General features: G+C 40.6%; 1 protein-coding gene across 4 annotated transcripts in view; it reads right to left on the bottom strand.

Moving 5' to 3' along the window:
* The window catches only part of PRDM5 (PR/SET domain 5), an 89,879-nt gene that overhangs the window by 24,185 nt on the left and 47,651 nt on the right, over positions 1–18,043 (bottom strand). For all 4 annotated transcript variants that reach the window (XM_077933997.1, XM_077933998.1, XM_028743506.2 and 1 more), the window contains exons 12-13: positions 16,001–16,161; positions 11,779–11,872 (exon numbers count right to left, since the gene is read on the bottom strand). In XM_077933997.1, the coding sequence (XP_077790123.1) occupies positions 11,779–11,872; positions 16,001–16,161 (255 nt within the window). The remainder of the gene's footprint in view (positions 1–11,778; positions 11,873–16,000; positions 16,162–18,043) is intronic.

The following is an 18,043-nucleotide window of genomic DNA, read 5'->3' on the forward strand; positions in this document are numbered from 1 at the left end:
AACAGGAGAAAGAGAAGCACCAGCAATCCAGCACTACAATACCAAACCGGGACCACAGTCTATCTGCAAAATCAAGGTAATTCTCCTGGGCAGGAGGTCATGGGAGGTGAAGGAGACGGGGCCATCTGGATCACACATTCAACACCCCCTGCCAGGTGATCAATAGAGCAGTCCAGAAAGGAAGCTGTAAGAGAGCTTTTCTAATCAGAGATAGTGTGAGGTGACGACAGCAGGCAATAACAAGTATGAATGGACAAAAGGTTAAGGTAACGGAGAACAGCATAAGTTTGTTAGATACTTAGAGAATGCTGTACAAAAGTATTCGTTTACACTTTTAGCTAATTTAAAAAAGTCAACTGCAGCAATAGAGCTCTTGCTGCAATCACTGAAAATTTTACTTTGTCTAATTGCATAGGATAGGTGTTTATTTTATTTTATTCTTGTCAGGAGAGAGAAAAGAAAACACTACACAAAGCTTTTCATTGAAGACAATAGCCAAGTTCTCACTGGCAAGTAAACCAATAGAAATCTGTACCAGTAAACATACCAGCACTACGCATGCACGACTCACTGGCCTGTGCTTTCAAGAAATTTATAATACAGTACAACCCAGCTATCCAAACAGACCAAGAAACATCAAAAATAGGGGTGATGTTTTTCTAAGCACACATAGGATATGAGAGATGCACTTTGTTGACAGATAGCCAAGTGACTGAAATAAGTGAGGTTAGGAAAAGGGCTTTTTGCTTATTTCATTATGTAAACCTTTTGTTTATAAAATGTTCAGTGAGGAAACAAAACCAGAACATTCAAATAATGCTCAAATTTTGCAAACCAAATAGATATAAATAATCCAAATCAGCTCCAGCTCAATATTGAGCTTGAAATATATTCTGACTCAGAAAACTGGGTTTGGGGAGAGCTTTCATGAATTTGCGAAGTACTGGCAGTTAGATGTCTTAAAAAGAAACATCAGATGGTAGTATAACACTGAAATCTTGAATTATGGCAACGAACAAACGTAATGAATTCAACTGTGATACAATCCTGGTTCCATCTATGTATGGTTACTGTAATAGAAACAGCACTACATACTTAGCATGTCTTCAGGAAATAAATAAACTTGGCAAAGCCACTTAAATATATTTATTTGGAAATAAGTCATACTTGCTTTAGTAATACCTTCCCCCTTAGGACTCTAATTTATATTTTGAGGTACAATAAAAAAACAATTTCAGTTACATTTGATCCAATTGATTTCAATGGAATTAAGCATGTTTTCTTTGCTGGATTTGAGGGCCCTTGGGTTTTTAATGGGATGGAATCAGTATTTCTGACCACCCCCTCTTAAAAAAAAACACACACGAAGGAAGGAAGGAAGATTAAAATCTCTGACCCCTGTGAACCCAGTGCTGGTTCTTTTTCCAGCTCCTCACAATATTCAACCTATTGGGTGCTGTAATTCATTTGATCTAAAGAAGTCACTAGCAATCTAGCCAAGCATCCTTTGAAAGAATGTGACTCTCTCATCCACTAGTAGCAAACCAACAGGAGGCTGACAGCTGCCTGAGACTTTACAGGTACTTTTGAAGATTTAACTGTCGCGGGAAGATAAAATAGACAATGATGTACAACCCCAAAGTGCTAGGAATGCAGAACTCTTTAACTTTGTGGCTTATTAGAATGAAAGTATTTTTATAGACAACAGATTCTTTCTTTTAAAAGGAAAGAAAAATCACCCAAGTGATTTGTTATAAAGAGAGGCTGCAGTAAGATCAAGGAAATTTACTATGTGGCAGTGTCCGAGAAGAAGGATACTTTAGGGACTTTAGGGAACCCAGAAAAGAAGAAGAGGAAATGAGAATATTTATTATTTCTATCATTATTTATTTATTAGATTTCTGGCCTGCCCATCACAGTGAAGTTCTAGGGCAGGTTACAGTTTTAAAATACCATATTAAAATCAGTTTAGAACAAATTGCAGTCAAATACCACAGTAAAGAATTGTGCCTTAAGCATACTACAAAAACTGAATGATGAAGGGGCCAGACAAACCTTTGTGGAGAGGCAAATCCACAGCTTAGGCACTGCCAGAGACAACAACTTCTTCTGGACCACCAGTCCCCAAACTTCTGAAGGTGATGGAACTATCAAGAGGGCCAACTCTGCTGGAACTCCAGCTACTAATCTGATTCCTGCATTTCAGAATAGTTTCTGAATCTTGTTCAAGGGCAGTTTCCATGTAGAGTGCATTGCAGTAATCTAGTCTGTGAGTTACTAGAGTTGCTAAGACGTCTCTGCTCAAAAGAGGCCAAAGCTGGCAAACTAGCCAGTGAAGGAAATCAGCAGTCCTAGGCACTGAGACCATCTGAGTCCCCAATGGCAATGTTGTATCTCTTCTCCTGGGGTCGGTGTCAGAAATATAAAACACGTTTTTATTTCAGTAGGATAATTTTACAGTACTCCTTTAAAATTTTGGTAAAGTCAGTAAGGATTCAGGATGGGAAGGAAATTTACCACAGTATTGCCTATTTTGACAGATGTTAGCTTTCCAAAAGTCTTGGGGACTGGCCTTTCCGTCCCTTATTATATAATTCAGGACAGTCAGGAAACTGCTGCAGACTACAGTCACATGTATTGTGAGTGGTAAGGCAAGAAATAACACACCAATGCTATGCGAACTTCACTGGCTGACTATTTACTACTGGGCTCCATTGAACACATTAACTCTGACGTATAAAGTCCTGAACAATTTAGGACCCAAATACTTGACGGAGAACCTCTCCCCTTATCTGCCCTGCAGTCCACAGGGGAAGCCCATCTCATGGTTCCTTCTGCAAACATTTCTTGTAAAATAGGGCCTTCCTGGTGGTGACCCCCTTGTCTGTGGAACTTGTTCACTATGGAGATAAGGATGCCCCACTCACATACCCATGTCAGTTTATGATACATCTGCTGACACAAGTCTTTGGGCAAGGTTAGTGAATTAGCATGGCTATTTGCAGTGCTGCTACTTAATTGCTTTGTCCACTGCTGCCCCGGTATGCTGATTGTATCAGTGGAATTTAAACATAGTTGTTAATTTGATATTTTCCTATGTTTGATGTTTTCCTTTGTTTTTATTGGGTAAAGCACTCTGGGATTTTTTGTGTGTGAAGACTGGTATTTAAATTGAATCTAGAAATATTAATCATAACCATCAGTGCAAGATACCAGTATATAAGGAGGTTAATTAGCCAAGATGCAAAGTACATATCTAAGGTAGCTAACTAAGTTTTAAAGAGTCCAATCTCAAGTTTGTTCATCAGAAAAACAGGGGATTTCAGACTTCTTCGGTCATAACCCCTTTGCAGATTATCTTGGGTCACTCACAATTCACTTTGTTTCTCTATGAGAAACAATCTCTACCTAACCAGGATAGCAACTCTGTTATTGTTTACACAATTACTTATCAGCAAGGTGAGTCAAGGGTTCTTTTTGTTGTTGTTGCTTTCTTCACTTTGAACTCAATTAATTTGCCTCTGGGATAGACCCTGAATTGTGCAAACAACTCTGAGATTAAAGCGTGTTGGGGAGCAACTGCTTATAAGAACCCTCTCTTGTAAACAAGATCTATGCTAGAAATAATAAAATATTAAATTTCGCTTTCCTTACTAAAGCACATTAAACCTAAGGATTGTTTGGAAATATATGAATTAAGGTCTTCCTAATACATCAGTGCTACTTCATTTCTACTGCTGAATCCAGCTCAAGGCTCTTCAAAGCCATCCATGACCTTGTCCTCCCTTATATCTATCCTCTTATATCTCAGTGCATCACTGTTCATGGTTATTACTCCAATAATAATAATAATAATAATAATAATAATAATAATAATAATAATAATATTTATACTCTGCCCGTCTGGCTGGGTTTCCCCAGCCACTCTGGGTGGCTCACAGCTATATTGAAATATAATAAAACATCAAACATTGAAAATTTCCCTAAACAGGGCTGCCTTCAAATGTCTTCCAAAAGTAAGGTAGTTGTTTATTTCCTTGACATCTGAAGGGAGGGCACCACTACCAAGAAGGCCCTCTGCCTGGCTCTCTGGCTCCACTGCTGAAAGATTCGGGCCATTTGCCACACGCTGAAACATTTAGGCCAGTTCACTGGAGTTATACCCTTGACAGGAATCCCAAGGAACAGTTACAGTGTGGTGTAGTGGTTAAGAGCGGTAGACTGGTAATCTGGGTTCGCGTCTCTGCTCCTCCACATGCAGCTGCTGGGTGACCTTGGGCCAGTCACACTTCTTTGAAGTCTCTCAGCCCCACTCACCTCACAGAGTGTTTGTTGTGGGGGGGGGAAGGGAAAGGAGAATGTTAACTGCTTTGAGACTCCTTCGGGCAGTGATAAAGCGGGATATCAAATCCAATCTCTCCTTCTTCTTCTTCTTACAATATCTAGGAAGCCAATCTGCTGTTACAGTAACAAAGAGAGGTGGTACAGAATGTAATATTCTGCAACCATTTCGATGGCTATTAGTTTACTGATGTGTTCCTTTAAGCCAGGCCTGCTTTAGTTGGGACCCATGAAGTGGAACACAATATGCCACCTCTGTCCTGCTGTGGGCTCGACAGCCCTCATTTTTTGCAATCCCAAGGAAAAAAATCCATTTAACTGAGCTGCAGCTGGGTCGACATATGTGGATGGAGGGATCCGTTTGGCTTAATGGGTCACGCGTTGAGTATGTTTGCTTTAAGGTCACAGCCTTCTACTACTCTGCAAATTAATACTGGTCCAAACCGCTCTATAATGAGCAAACCTGAAGATAGCTGTGTGGTGGCCTGGGGACAAAATGGATGTTAGCCCCTTTTACAAAACCGCAACCTAATCCTACATATGTTTACCGAGAATTAAGTTCAAGTGTGTTCAGTGGAGCTTACTCTCTGGTAAACAAGCGTAGGATTGCAGCCTCAGCTGCATATGGATCTCATCAGGATATGTTTGCAAAAGTCATGGAGCAGTGAGAGACGTATTCCATGTGAATTCCCTAATGTGAAAAATGCTCTGCCCACGGAAAATTACGGTGCCAGAGTAAAGGATCCTAACCAAATCTTCTCCCTAATGTTTCAATTTTATGTGTGCAGATTCTGTGATAAGCATGCAAACATGCAATCGTCTATCTTTATTCTGAATATAAACCAAATACATTTTCTAAACGCTTCTACTAGATTTTATGTCCTTGCACAAGGCTTGCCTCTTTAGCAAAGAGCAAGAGCGTAGGAACAAGCCTGTTGATCAGACCAAAGGACCTCGTAGTCCAGCATTCTTTTTGCACAGTGGTCAATCACAGATTTACTTTCAAACCTGAAAGTTTAATAAAAAGCTAAACGTATAAGCAGATCACATTGCTGCACATCGAGCAAGGAAGAGCCTTCCAGAGAACCGAAACTGTAGACAAATTAGAATTCCAAGTGAAATGGTGGAGAAGGTTGGGAGAAACAGACATACTTGTGCATTAGTAGTGATCAATATCTACTTATGTCCAATTTATAAGAGAAATTTGGTTGATCTGAGATGGCAGGAAATCCAAGTGACATTGGAAACGCTTTTTGATAAATACCCCGAAGCCACTTTTCTGTTGGCGGGAGATTTTAATGGACGCCTGTCACATACTGACCAAATCTTATTCTCTAAATTTAGCAAGTACCCTTCTTCACCTCTTATGACTACAGATCTTTTACCAAGGAAATTCAAAGATAACATAGCCACTTACGCAGGTTTCAAATGCAGGCAAACCTTGCTGGCCCTCAATTTCCTTCTGCTAAATGGGGCAGTCAGCTCGGACTACCCTGCCGAATTCACCTATTGGTCAGGTTCACGTGCATCCACTATTGATTTTGTATTGATATCTCCCGACCTTACCCCAAAAATATCCAGCTTTAAGGTGGCTACAAGATTGGAGAGTGATCACTTCCCTCTAGAAATTTCCTTGACTCTGGCTGGCGAACTTGATAGGCACTCCTTTGTGCACCTATCCAATGATCATCTGGAGATAAGACCTACAGCCCTCAAATGGACCTCCAACTCGGCCCAGCAGTTGAACGAACTTCTCTGGTCTGATCAGCTCCAAACAAAAAGGGCTTCCCTTATGCAGGCGGATGAGCCTCTACCAATATATGACGATTTAGTAGAACTTCTAAAACCAACACTAGCTCGGCCCCCCACAAAGCATGGTAAACAGTTTTGTCACACAAAATGGTTTGATGAGGAATGCAACAACTTCAAGAATCATCTGTATAATGAATGGTTGGCATACAGAGCATCAAATGACCCCATGCCAAATAACCACCTTATCACCCTCAGGAGAAGTTACAAAGCCCTACTAAAGGAAAAGAAGCTTGAGGCAGAAAGAAACAATTGGAACAACCTTTTGATAGCTGCAGAGAATAGAAATCCAGCCTCTTTTTGGCAGTTAGTTTCCAGATACCTGGGTAGACCGCTTGCAAGAATAGAACCCCACATCTCAGCGGACACTTGGGAAAGATACTTCGCCGATCTGTATGCAGCCCATGATGCCTGCGGAGATACGGTGGAGCCGGAAGCACTGCCCGATTGGGACCCAGTTACATGCCCTGAAGTTGAAATTCTCATAGATCGATTTAAAGCAGGCAAGGCCCCCGGTGATGACCTTATATCCATTGATGCCATCAAAGCAAATAAAGATTGGTGGATCCCACTTTTAGCAGCATTTTACACGCATATAAACAAAACAGCAAAATTTCCCTCAAGCTGGAGCTCTGCGTTGATTGTATTAATACATAAGAAAGGCCCACGTACAGAGCCGAGCAACTTTAGACCAATCAGCTTGCTAAATGTCATTGGGAAGATTTACTCGGGGTACCTGCTAAACAAACTATCGAAATGGATGGAGGACGACAACATCATTGCCAATGAACAGGCGGGTTTTCGCCCTGGAAGATCTACCACAGACCAAATATTAACCTTGAATCACCTGGCGGAAAAGTATGCCGGCAAAGCCCCAAAGGTTCTTCATGTGGCTTTTATTGACCTTAAGCAGGCATTTGATCGAATCTCTAGAAAGCAGCTATGGACAAAACTGGCTGCTACAAAGATCGATCGTCGTCTCCTTCATCTGATTATCAGCCTCCATACAAACACCTTTCTGAGAATCAGGCTAGACAATAAAGGCCTAGTCTCCAACCCTGTTGCCACCACTAGAGGGGTAAGACAGGGTTGTCTATTGGCCCCAGCATTGTTTAGCTTTTACATTAACTCACTGGTGACTCACATGGCCAATGATGCTTCCCCCCCCCCCCCAAATTAGCAGGCCGATCTCTGAATGTTCTTCTGTATGCGGATGACGCCGCACTTCTTGCCAGATCCCCTATTGGACTGAGGAGAATGTTGCAAGCTTTACATGAATACTGTGATCAGCATGAGCTCCAACCCAACTATGCTAAGACCAAGATCATGGTCTTCTCTGCCCGACCAAGACTCCATCGATGGTCGATGAACGGGATCCCCCTAGAGCAGGTTAACTGCTTTAAATATCTGGGACAAGTAATACGGTCAAATAGGACTTTTCTGGCCCATAGAGACTATATAACAACTAATGCATCTAAAGCAGCCATCCAGATTCGATCTCTATATGCTAAGAATCAGGCTCAATCAGTGAAGATAGCTTTGAGACTTTTTCAAATGAAAGTCCTCCCCCTTCTTTTGGTGGGCATCTCTTTAGGCTCCCGCAGGGATTTTTTGAAACTGGATTCTATCCAAACGCAATTCCTTAGAGCCATCCTTAGGATTCCCCCCTCGGTAGCGGGTGCGGTTATGAGATTAGAGGTTGGCTGGCAAGCTCTACGGTATGTGGCCTTGAAGACGAAGCTCTGGCTATGGCTCAAGCTTTGTTTTAAACCAGTGGGCATTGCCCCCTTGATATTGAGGGACGATTTCCAATCATCGTGGGAAAGGGAGGTCATTAACGAGGTTCAATCCTGCGGATTGTCTCACCTTTGAGTCTATGACGTACAATCAAGCTAGAGCTGTGATCTCCCGGAGACTGAGTGACATTGCCAGACAAGAGGACATAGCCCAGGTAAAACCAGGGATGTTCCTAGGGGACCAGATTTATCGGACCATACCAGCCCCCTACCTTGCAGAAATCCACTATGTGGAATACCGCAGACTTCTTACAGCGGCTAGATTAAATTGCCTTGACTCGGCGATATTGTGGGGAAGGTACAGGGGAGTACCATACGCCCAGAGAACCTGTCATTGTGCCATGGGTGCGGTTGAGTCCACCGAACACATTCTCTTGACTTGCCCTTCTTATGCAGAGCTTAGACAAAATTTTATAGACCCACTCCTATGTCAACTTAGCTTCCTACCTGGAGAAAACCAGGTTTTACACTTGCTGAATAACGTCACTAGAGCTATACCTTCCTTGGTGGCCAAATTTCTTTTTTTAGCTTTTAAGCGTCGCAAGACTATAATTGACTGTATTGATATGGGGCTATCTGTTTAGCCCTTTTTAGTGTTGGCTAAGTTCTAAAATCTTCCTGGATGTTTTAACTGTGTATTGACAAATGTACTTTTTTCTGACTGACGGTCGAATAAAAGGTTGATGATGATGATGATGACATACTTGTGGACTGCTATCCAATCAACATCAAATAGTAGAGGTTGAGGAAAATATGAACATGCTTAGTTTTCCTGCCTTGCAGAGAGTGTTTGCTAATCTCTGAGAAGAACATGGTTGTCATTACTAACAAGATTTACTAGACCAGTACATGCTGACAAATGACCGTGAATTCTTGGGGCTATGTTATGGATGTTTCCCAATCAAACTCAAATCTAGTATTTGTCCCCCAATATGGATGGGCAGAATTTGCTTGTCTATTGTCCTCCAAGATCAAATTTTCTTAAATTTCTTTACGGTGACAGCTTTCAAGGATTATACTGTAAATGTTGCACAGGCAGACACCCAGCTGTTGACAGGATGGTGCAGACTGCAAAGGATTGCTAGCCGGCTTCCTACCACAAAGCATCATCAAGAGGAGAGGAACATCAGATTGGCTCCACTGCTGCACCCGCTTCGAGCTTCCCACAGCTGAACCCTCCCCCCTCTCTTTAACTGGCAGCAATACTTGGCTCTGGGAAAGCAGGTGAGAAACACTGCTCTGCCCCATCCCTCACTGCGCACAAGTAGAAAAGGTTACAACAGGAGGACAAGATGAAAGCACAACACCCACATGTTTGGGGCAATGCTCAAGTCTTGGGACTGTCAACAATTCACTGCACTTTATTCTGGAGATATCAAACTTAATCCTACATCAGTCATGACATTTTTTAAGGTCTAAATTAGGTATTAAGAAATACGAAGATGCTACTGCCCTGATGGATCATACCATTTAGTACAATGTTATTAGCTTCCTATACCGCAAATGTGTTAATGTGCAGCTACATACAGAGTCAGATAATATCCTCTTACAAAACTTTTGTCCCAGGATTATTCGCCTGCATCACAGTGACCAGCAAACAAGGATTCTGTGACCATCTGCTGAGTCCTTACCCTCCAGTGAGGAACTACAATTTCAGCCCTTTCCAAGAAGTAGATTCTGTTTCAGCTACACAATCTAAATTTTCATTGGAATAATCAGTATTCAGCCCTGGTTACAGTCAGAATTACAAACAGGACCAAACAAGTAAACAGCTTTAATCTTAACAGGTGGCCGTGAGAGATGGAAGTGATTAAGACTTATCAAACATATTAGGAAGCCAAGTGATTAAGTGCACATGTTCTGTCATCTTCCTGCAAGCCAAATTTGTTTATGCAAAACTGAACAGAATGTCATAAGAAGACTATTTGTTAACAAGCGCTTTGCATGTCAAACACCAATCCTCACCCTTTTAAGTTGGAAACCAAACATCACAAAAACACTCAGCAGCTTGCCAATTACTCGAATACGTAGTCTGTGGTAAACAGAACGCTCTAGGGCATCCACTTTGTTTTCGAAATTTGTGTCTTCGATGTACTGTCAGATCTATAGATAAGTAGAACTACTTCATAATAGGTGACAGAGACACGTACAGCCAGTTGTAAGAACATGATGGCACTGAGGGATCGCCAGCAAAATCTACAAGTAGGGAACTGGAGCTGGGACCAGTGTGTGGCAGCAGTGAAAAAGGCGAATTTCATGTTAGGGATCATTAGGAAGGGAGCTGAAAGGCCAACTGCAAATATCAAAATGCCACCATACAAATCTATGGTGCAATCACATTTGGAATACTATATACAGTTCTGGTCACCTCACCTCAAGAAAGGATATTGTGGAGTTGGAGGAAGATCAGAAAAGGACAACCAAAATGTTCAAGGGTATGCAGCAACTCCCTTATGAGAAAAAGTTACAACAATTGGGGCTTTTTAGTTTAGAGAAAAGACAAATAAGAGGAGGCCTATCTAAAATGATGCACAGTATGGAGAAAGTGGGCAGATAAAAGTTTTTATCCCTCATGTTATTTTTTGTGACTGTAAGTTTTTTTTACAATGCTGTATTTTAATGTTGTATCCCACACTGGGACCTTAGGAGGAAGGGCACGTAAATAACAACAACAACAACAACAACAACAACAACAACAACAACCTTGAAGAACTATTTTTACTGATAATTTGAATATTTCTTGTAAACCACTTAGAAGTATTGTAAGAATCAAGCAGTATATAACAGTTGTTAAACAAATACATTCTTTTGTATGTCACGAATCTTCCAACTTTTAGCTACATTGGATGTCCATTCAGTAATTCATCATTTCCTTGAACAGTTACAAATTCAACCAGACAGAGGGCCTTCTTGGTAGTGGCACCCGCCCTGTGGAATGCCTTCGCATCAGATGTCAAGGAAATAAACAACTGTCTGACTTTTAGACAGGGAAGTTTTTAAAGTCTGATGTTTTATCGCTTTATCATCATCATCATGATCATCATCATCAGTTCTGTTTGGAGCCACATAATAAAAGCAGCAGCAGCAGCACAGACTAGGACAGTAATTCTCCAGAATTTTGAGATTTTAAAGTATCTCTGAATGTTAGCGCAGCATCAACGTGCATCAGTATGTGTAATATGGTGTGTTTTCCAACCACACGTGTCACAGTGTCATGCATCACAACATGTACCTTGCTTACTACAGCTGAGTGACATACAGCCACTGCAGGCTGCAACACAAGCAGAAGAACAGGCAGCAGCAGCAACATGCATAATGCAGGTCTGAAACAGAAGGGCCCATGTAGCTGTTCCTTGCAAATAACTTTTACGCAAGAAAAATAGCTTTTGCCTGACACTCAAGAGAAACAGTGGCCAAAAGTAAACTAGCTAAATCAGAAATGAGCACCCAACCATGAGTGAGAAAGATATGTTGAACAAGGGAATAAACTACATAGATGTTTCTTAAAGCAAGGTTGGTGTTTGCATGGTTTAAAATGTGAACGTTTAAACTGATTGGTTCCTTTGGCAAAGAGTAACTAAAGGGTTAAAGTAAAATTCCACTGCAAACTGTACTGTGAAAATATTAAAGTATGGTGAGTAGAAGTTAGGGTTCTCTATAACGATTATCCTATTAGATTTCATTTTTTAATCAACTAATTCCAAATTTTGGCACCAGTGATTTTTACAGGGGAGTTATGGCAACTGTCCTTCAATACAAATAGGCAAATCTACACTATGAAATGGTGCAATTCAAGTGCCTAGGAAATGTTTCTTATAAAGTAATGTTGTACCTGTATGACTTCGAATATGTACTCTCAGTGTTCCATTGCTTGCAAACTTCTGTCCACAGTATGGACAGATTTTCTCCTTTTCGCCCGTGTGAGTCTACCGGGAAGAAGGGGGAAGGAGGGAAAAGAGAAAGAGTTAACTTAGCTTCAAAAGAAAACATAAATTAATAATGTTTATTATTCTTATTGCTCCAAGAGTCTAATTTCTTCAGCTTCCATTACATATCATACTATAATATCAAACTCAGGTTTTAAGAGTTTAATAATGGTTACACTTTAAGATTACAATTACTCTTTAGGACAACACCACAAAATGCCTGAATGAATACTGCTACTCATTGCAAAACAAACCAGGTTATCTAACTTAACTACAGGCCAAATTTGTTTTTTATTTCTCAAATGGTTTGGCTCATAAAAATTCAATTAATCTTTATTGGTTCTTGAAACTGCTTGCGGCAGAAGAAAAAGGTCCTTGTTACTTCCATATTTGCACTACAGTTTTTATAGCAAACACTGGCTTGATTTCTTAATGATAACCTTAAGTTCACTTAAAACTTCTGTTTGTGTCCAGTTCTACTAATGCTATTGTTCAATAAAATTGTTAAAGAGACTTTGGCCCACAAAACACTTTTACTATAGCTGGAAAAGAAGATTTTGAGCGTTACAAAAACTATTGTGAGAAAGATGACTACTTGAAAGATTCATTGCGACTAGATAGTAATGAGAAAGTACATTTTTTACACAACTTTGACTGTAGTTTATGTTCATTGCAAAGGGACTTAATCCAGCAATCTTGTTTAAAAGAACATTTTGGAATTTTAGTGAATATGAGATGGAATGCTGGACCTAGCCACAGTAAAATACAATGGGAATAATTCCAGGAATGACATTTAAGTTGATTGATTTAATTAGGAAACTTAAGGTTTTTTGATGTCACTAAAATATAGCTTGTCCAGGTGACACCATAGAATAATAGAATTGTATAGTTGGAAGGGACTGTGAGGGGCATCTAATCCAGGGGTCGGCAACCTGCGGCTCTGGAGCCGCATGCGGCTCTTTAACGCCTTTGCCGCGGCTCCGGGGCGGAGGCGAGGGGAGGAGGCGCATTTTCCGCAAAGCCATTTCCGAGCTAGAGAGGAGACGGGGTTGTGAGCTAACCCCTCCCGCACTCCACTCGCGGGGGCTGGCCTTTTGCCCCCGTGAGAACAGGGGAATCCCCGGGCGTGCCTGCAACCCTGCCCGCCAATCGGCGGGGCCGGGGAGGCGTGGCCTAGCCCATTTAAGGCCAGGCACGACCGGGGACCGCCCTCTTTGCCCCGTTCCAGCTCGCAGCCTCTACCTTCCTTCCCCTCGCGGTGTGTGGGATTCCACTCCCGGCAGTCCTTCTCCGCCATCCTCGCTGCTTTCCTCCCCCCCCCCCCGCTTTTCTCCCTCTCTAGCCTCCTCTAGGTGTGGGTTGAAGCTGCGGCGGCCATTTCTTTAAAGGGCACCGATAAGGGAAAATCGTCGGCGCCATCTTTGTGGGCGCACGTGGGAGTCGCGGGAGCGGCCATTTTGGTTGAGGGCTGTAAGCAGGCTGCATTGAAAGGGGGCATGTAAGCTGGTCACTGTTTTGAAGGGGAGTGAAGAACACACACTCAAAAAAAGGTAACTTGTTAATTTAACGTTTATTTCTATGAGGAGGAGTAATTCTGAGGGGTCAAACAAAAAAATAATTAAAAAGTGTCAAAAAAGTTATTTTAAAATGACGAGGATGACATTGGGCCCTCATTATTAATTATTATTTACATCAGGCACTGATTATGATTTATGGTACACTGGGGCCCTGATTAATTTTCTATGGCATTTTGGGGCATTGATTATTGGACATCGCAAATTTTGCTATGGGGCCCTCTGATTTCTAGTTACGTCCCTCTTTTGGACCCCCGGTAGGCCAGCCATGGATAAAGGCAAGAAAAGAAAAATTTCTGAAGAAAACAGAATGTTTAATGATACATGGACAGAATCATTTGCCTTCTCTACTGACAAGACTGGTTTACCAGTATGCTTAATATGTGGTGAGAAATTTGCAAACAACAAAAAGTCAAATATTGCAAGACATTTCCACAATAAACACACAGCCTTTGCTGAAAAATATCCAGATGGAGATGAGAGACGAAAAGCCATTGCAGAACTTATGAGGAAGGTTGATAGGAGCAAAAATAATTTCAAGAATTGGGTGAAGTCTGCAAATTCCACAACATATGCTAGTTTTGTAGCCGCTCAGGAAATAGTCAAGCACAGTAAGCCGTTCACAGTGTTATATTTGTTTTAAATGTCGCAATGGTTTTGCGGCTCCCAGTTGTTGTTTTTTCTTCGGAAACGGGTCCAAGTGGCTCTTTTTGTCTTAAAGGTTGAAGACCCCTGATCTAATCAAACCCTCTGCATTTCAGGAATCTTTTTGCCCAATGTGAGGCTTGAACCCACAACCTTGAGATTAAGAGTCTCATGTTCTACCAACTCAGTTATATATTTAAGACTCCAACAGCCACTGCCAATGAAATAAAGTGGTGAGAAGTAAAAGAGGCCACCACTGCTGGGTGACAACTGTGAGGGGAGAGCAACACCACACTCTTGGGATTCCCTTTAGAACTCAAAACAGCTTAGGTCCAGTATACTGTATGAATTGCCTCCTCCCTTACTACCCTGCCCACTCCTGTAGATCAGAAGGACATTGCCACCTAGGGTGGAAACTCAGCTGTCTGGAACAAGAGCAAAGTCCTTCTCAGTGACTGCACTCAGATTATGGCACACTCCTGCCCCACAAACTAGATTTGGCACCTTCTTATATGGATAGAGTCTGAAGGGCTGATTATAAAAGCTCTAATAAATAGAAATCAAAGCCAAGGTCAACACAGTGCAGACACTGGGTGCTTCTGGCCACTCAAATGGGTGCTGTCTTGCAAAGTTCAGGCAGACTGCGTTTGTTCGGATGCAGGATTTTCCAGTTCAGTCACTTCCAGTTCTTTCCACAGTAAGGACCAATGAAGAAGAATGAGAGGGCAAAAACTCAACATATATTCCTGATCTCTCCATGGATACAACATATATTCCTGATCTCTCTATGGATACAACTCCATGGATACAACTGTAAGAACTCTTACAGTTCTTACAACTGTAAGAAAAAATATCCACTGAACGAAGGTTTAGGCTTCTGCCTACTAGTTCAGGATTTTATTTTATTTTAAAAATCAATATAGTTAACTTTTTTCCATTACAAAACTGTTAAGGGTTTAATCAAAACCATAAGACTACCTGCCAGTTAGATAAGGTGACAGAGGATATGACCTTCTAGAGACTTCTTTTAATCCTAATAAATCCTGCCACTAACTCCTGCATCCCTAGTGGATAAACAATGTCAATATTTACTCTGTTCATCGAAAGTCAGGATTTACAGAGTGAGGTGGAGAGAGTGTTGACATAGCTCATCTTATCAAATGCAACAGCACAAAACAATAATGAAATCAAAGTGAAGACAAATACAAACCCGTCAATACTTCAAACTCAAGACCACAGCCTTGGCCCTGAGAGGGCATACAACGTGCAATGGCTTAACAAAGAAGGGAAGAGTTTAGCATTTTCCCCAAGAAGCTATGTACTTTGAGTCATTGGGCTTTTTCAATAGCTGTCAGCAGGTATACAAAGGCAATGGACGAAGAAATGTTGAAAGAATGATTTATTCCAGCCTTTCATACCCTTCTGGGTATTTGTCCACATCCACATTTGCAATGTTTCCCAAAACAATCAATTAAAATAATACAAGTTCTTGCATAGATTTCTCTCTGAAGCTAATGAACAATCCTATTGTTATCAGAATAAGAAATGAGAGTGAGATATGAGGGAAAAAATTGTAATAAGTTGCAGTCAAAGGAACAGAGATTGTTGGGGAGTCTTAAAACAGCTCCACTGATTCATAAATAAGATTGGATCACACCAATAAGCTTGAAGGTCGTCATTGCTTGCTTTTGAAAACTGTGTTTACAGCTACCTTAATTCTAATATTTGCATATGCTTTCACTTTTCATAAGTATTTATTACTCTGTTGGTATGGACAATCCGCAGCTGAAAGTATTTACCTTAAAATAAATTCTATTATCTGTATATTCAAAGGTAAGCATAGTACACACTGAACGAATTTAACCTATTACAATGACCTCAGTTTTTACAAGCTACGGGTTATACTTACTTTTTTATGACTCTTAAGCACAGACGGTGTCACAAAGGCTTTGTCACACAAATCACATTTGTATTTCTTATGGCCATCATGAACTACTTGTATGTGAACGTTCAATGTGTCCTTCCTTTTGAATGTTGCATCACAGTGATCACACTTAAAGGTTCTTTCACCTTGCAGAGGGGAAAAAGGAATAAAGCTATGTTAGTAGTAGATTTAGCTTAACTTCCACTATCATACTAAGGGGTGTTTATAAAACTACTGTTTCTAAAAGTATCGTAACTTCATGTGGCATACAGTCATAGCTTGGTTTTTGAATGCCTTGTGACTCGAACGTTTTGGCTCCTGAGCATCACAAACCCGGAAGTTAGTGTTTCGGTTTATGAACTTTTTTTGGAAGCCGAATGTCCAATGTGTCTTCCACAGCTTCCGGTTGAGTGCAGGAAGCTCCTGCAGCCAATGAGAAGTTGCACCTTGGTTTTTGAATGTTTTTGGAAGTCAAACAGACTTCCTGAATGGATTCCATTCGAGAACCAAGTTACGACTGTATAATCCTCCTGCTACAGTTCCTTGAAAGATGTCCAAGAAAGCACATTTTTCAGGCATCCACTTTAGAAATCTACACTCAGTGTGCATTCCAGGTGTATCTTGGAGGTATTTTCCTATTCTACAAATTACTCAAGTGAAGACGAATTTGCACATTTCTCAGCAATGAAAAAGTTAAGGCGGCTTACAGCTAAAATAGAAACAGCTAAAAACATAGATAGGAAGTGTTGGTCATCGCTATTTATACATTTGGGCCTGCTTGACCATTCTGAAACCACTGAAAAATGTAAACTCACAAAAACTAATGCAAGCTGCAGACAGCCACATACTATTGTGAATACAACAAAACATAAAATGCAAGCAGATATACTAATTTTATTGTATTGCATAGTATTTTAAAAAATGTATTGTTATTAAAGATTTCTTCATTTACATGCCTTGTCTCTTTTTTCAAGTTGTGTTTTCTACAGATCAGTTTATTGTATTGCATAGTATTGTGTTGGTTTTGTTTTATTGACAGTTGGGCATTAGACATTTAATTTTTTTTATAGAGATATGAAGGCTATAAAATTTTGAAGTGAATGAATAATTAACTGCTTCAGCACAATATTGGACTGGGGTAGTGTTTGGCATTTTACAGGATTTTGCTTACTCTGTACAAGGTCAGCCTAGTAAACAAGAGAATCATTCAATACTTTCAGAAACTTGTTACAAGCACAATTATGCTGTACAAACATGGCACATTTTCTTCATTTCTGTACACGTCACCTTTGAGTCTCAAAGGATTATCTAAGAATCTCAGGTCTTCTATGAGTCATACAAAAGATACACAAACAAAATCTCAACTCGCATGCTTGGGCACCAGAGGAACAACGATCAAGATGATCAGGCATCAAGGAGATTTTAAAAATGCCTAATGGATTTCAAGGTGGAGAAACAGATTTTGAAGTCTATAGGGAATTCTTTGACTTTCGCAGCCACAACTTTTAGTTTTGTTTGAATTGCTTCTTAGTAGTAGCAATGGGGAATGGTACTGAAATGTTTTTGTTTGTTGAACAGACCCCCAAATTCACATGGGATACTGCAGTACTCTAGCTGTTTTTATATATGCTGTAAGCCTCCCAGAGTGGCTGGGAAAACCCAGCCAGATGGGCAGGGTATGAATTATTATTATTATTATTATTATTATTGGCTAAAACTTGCCTTGTAACACAGGCATGTGAAGAGCAACATCACATACAAAATGTATCAGATTACAATAATAATACTTAGCATTTATATAATGCTTTTAAAGTGTTCACAATGCTTTATGTATCAGGTTGTAATCCTTCCCGCAATTCTTTAAGGCAGATCATCTGAGGCTACCATTCTTGAGGAGCTAACTTGCGACTAAGGCAACCAAGTTCAGGACACAGATGATATTTGAATCATGAGGTAAATTTCTGCATAAGGACTTTAATTCTTCCGCAATGACTTCACCTTCTATATCACCCTCAAATATCCACGAAT

The sequence above is a fragment of the Podarcis muralis genome, chromosome 9, assembly GCF_964188315.1.
Source record: "Podarcis muralis chromosome 9, rPodMur119.hap1.1, whole genome shotgun sequence".
NCBI classification, from domain to species: Eukaryota; Metazoa; Chordata; class Lepidosauria; order Squamata; family Lacertidae; genus Podarcis; species Podarcis muralis.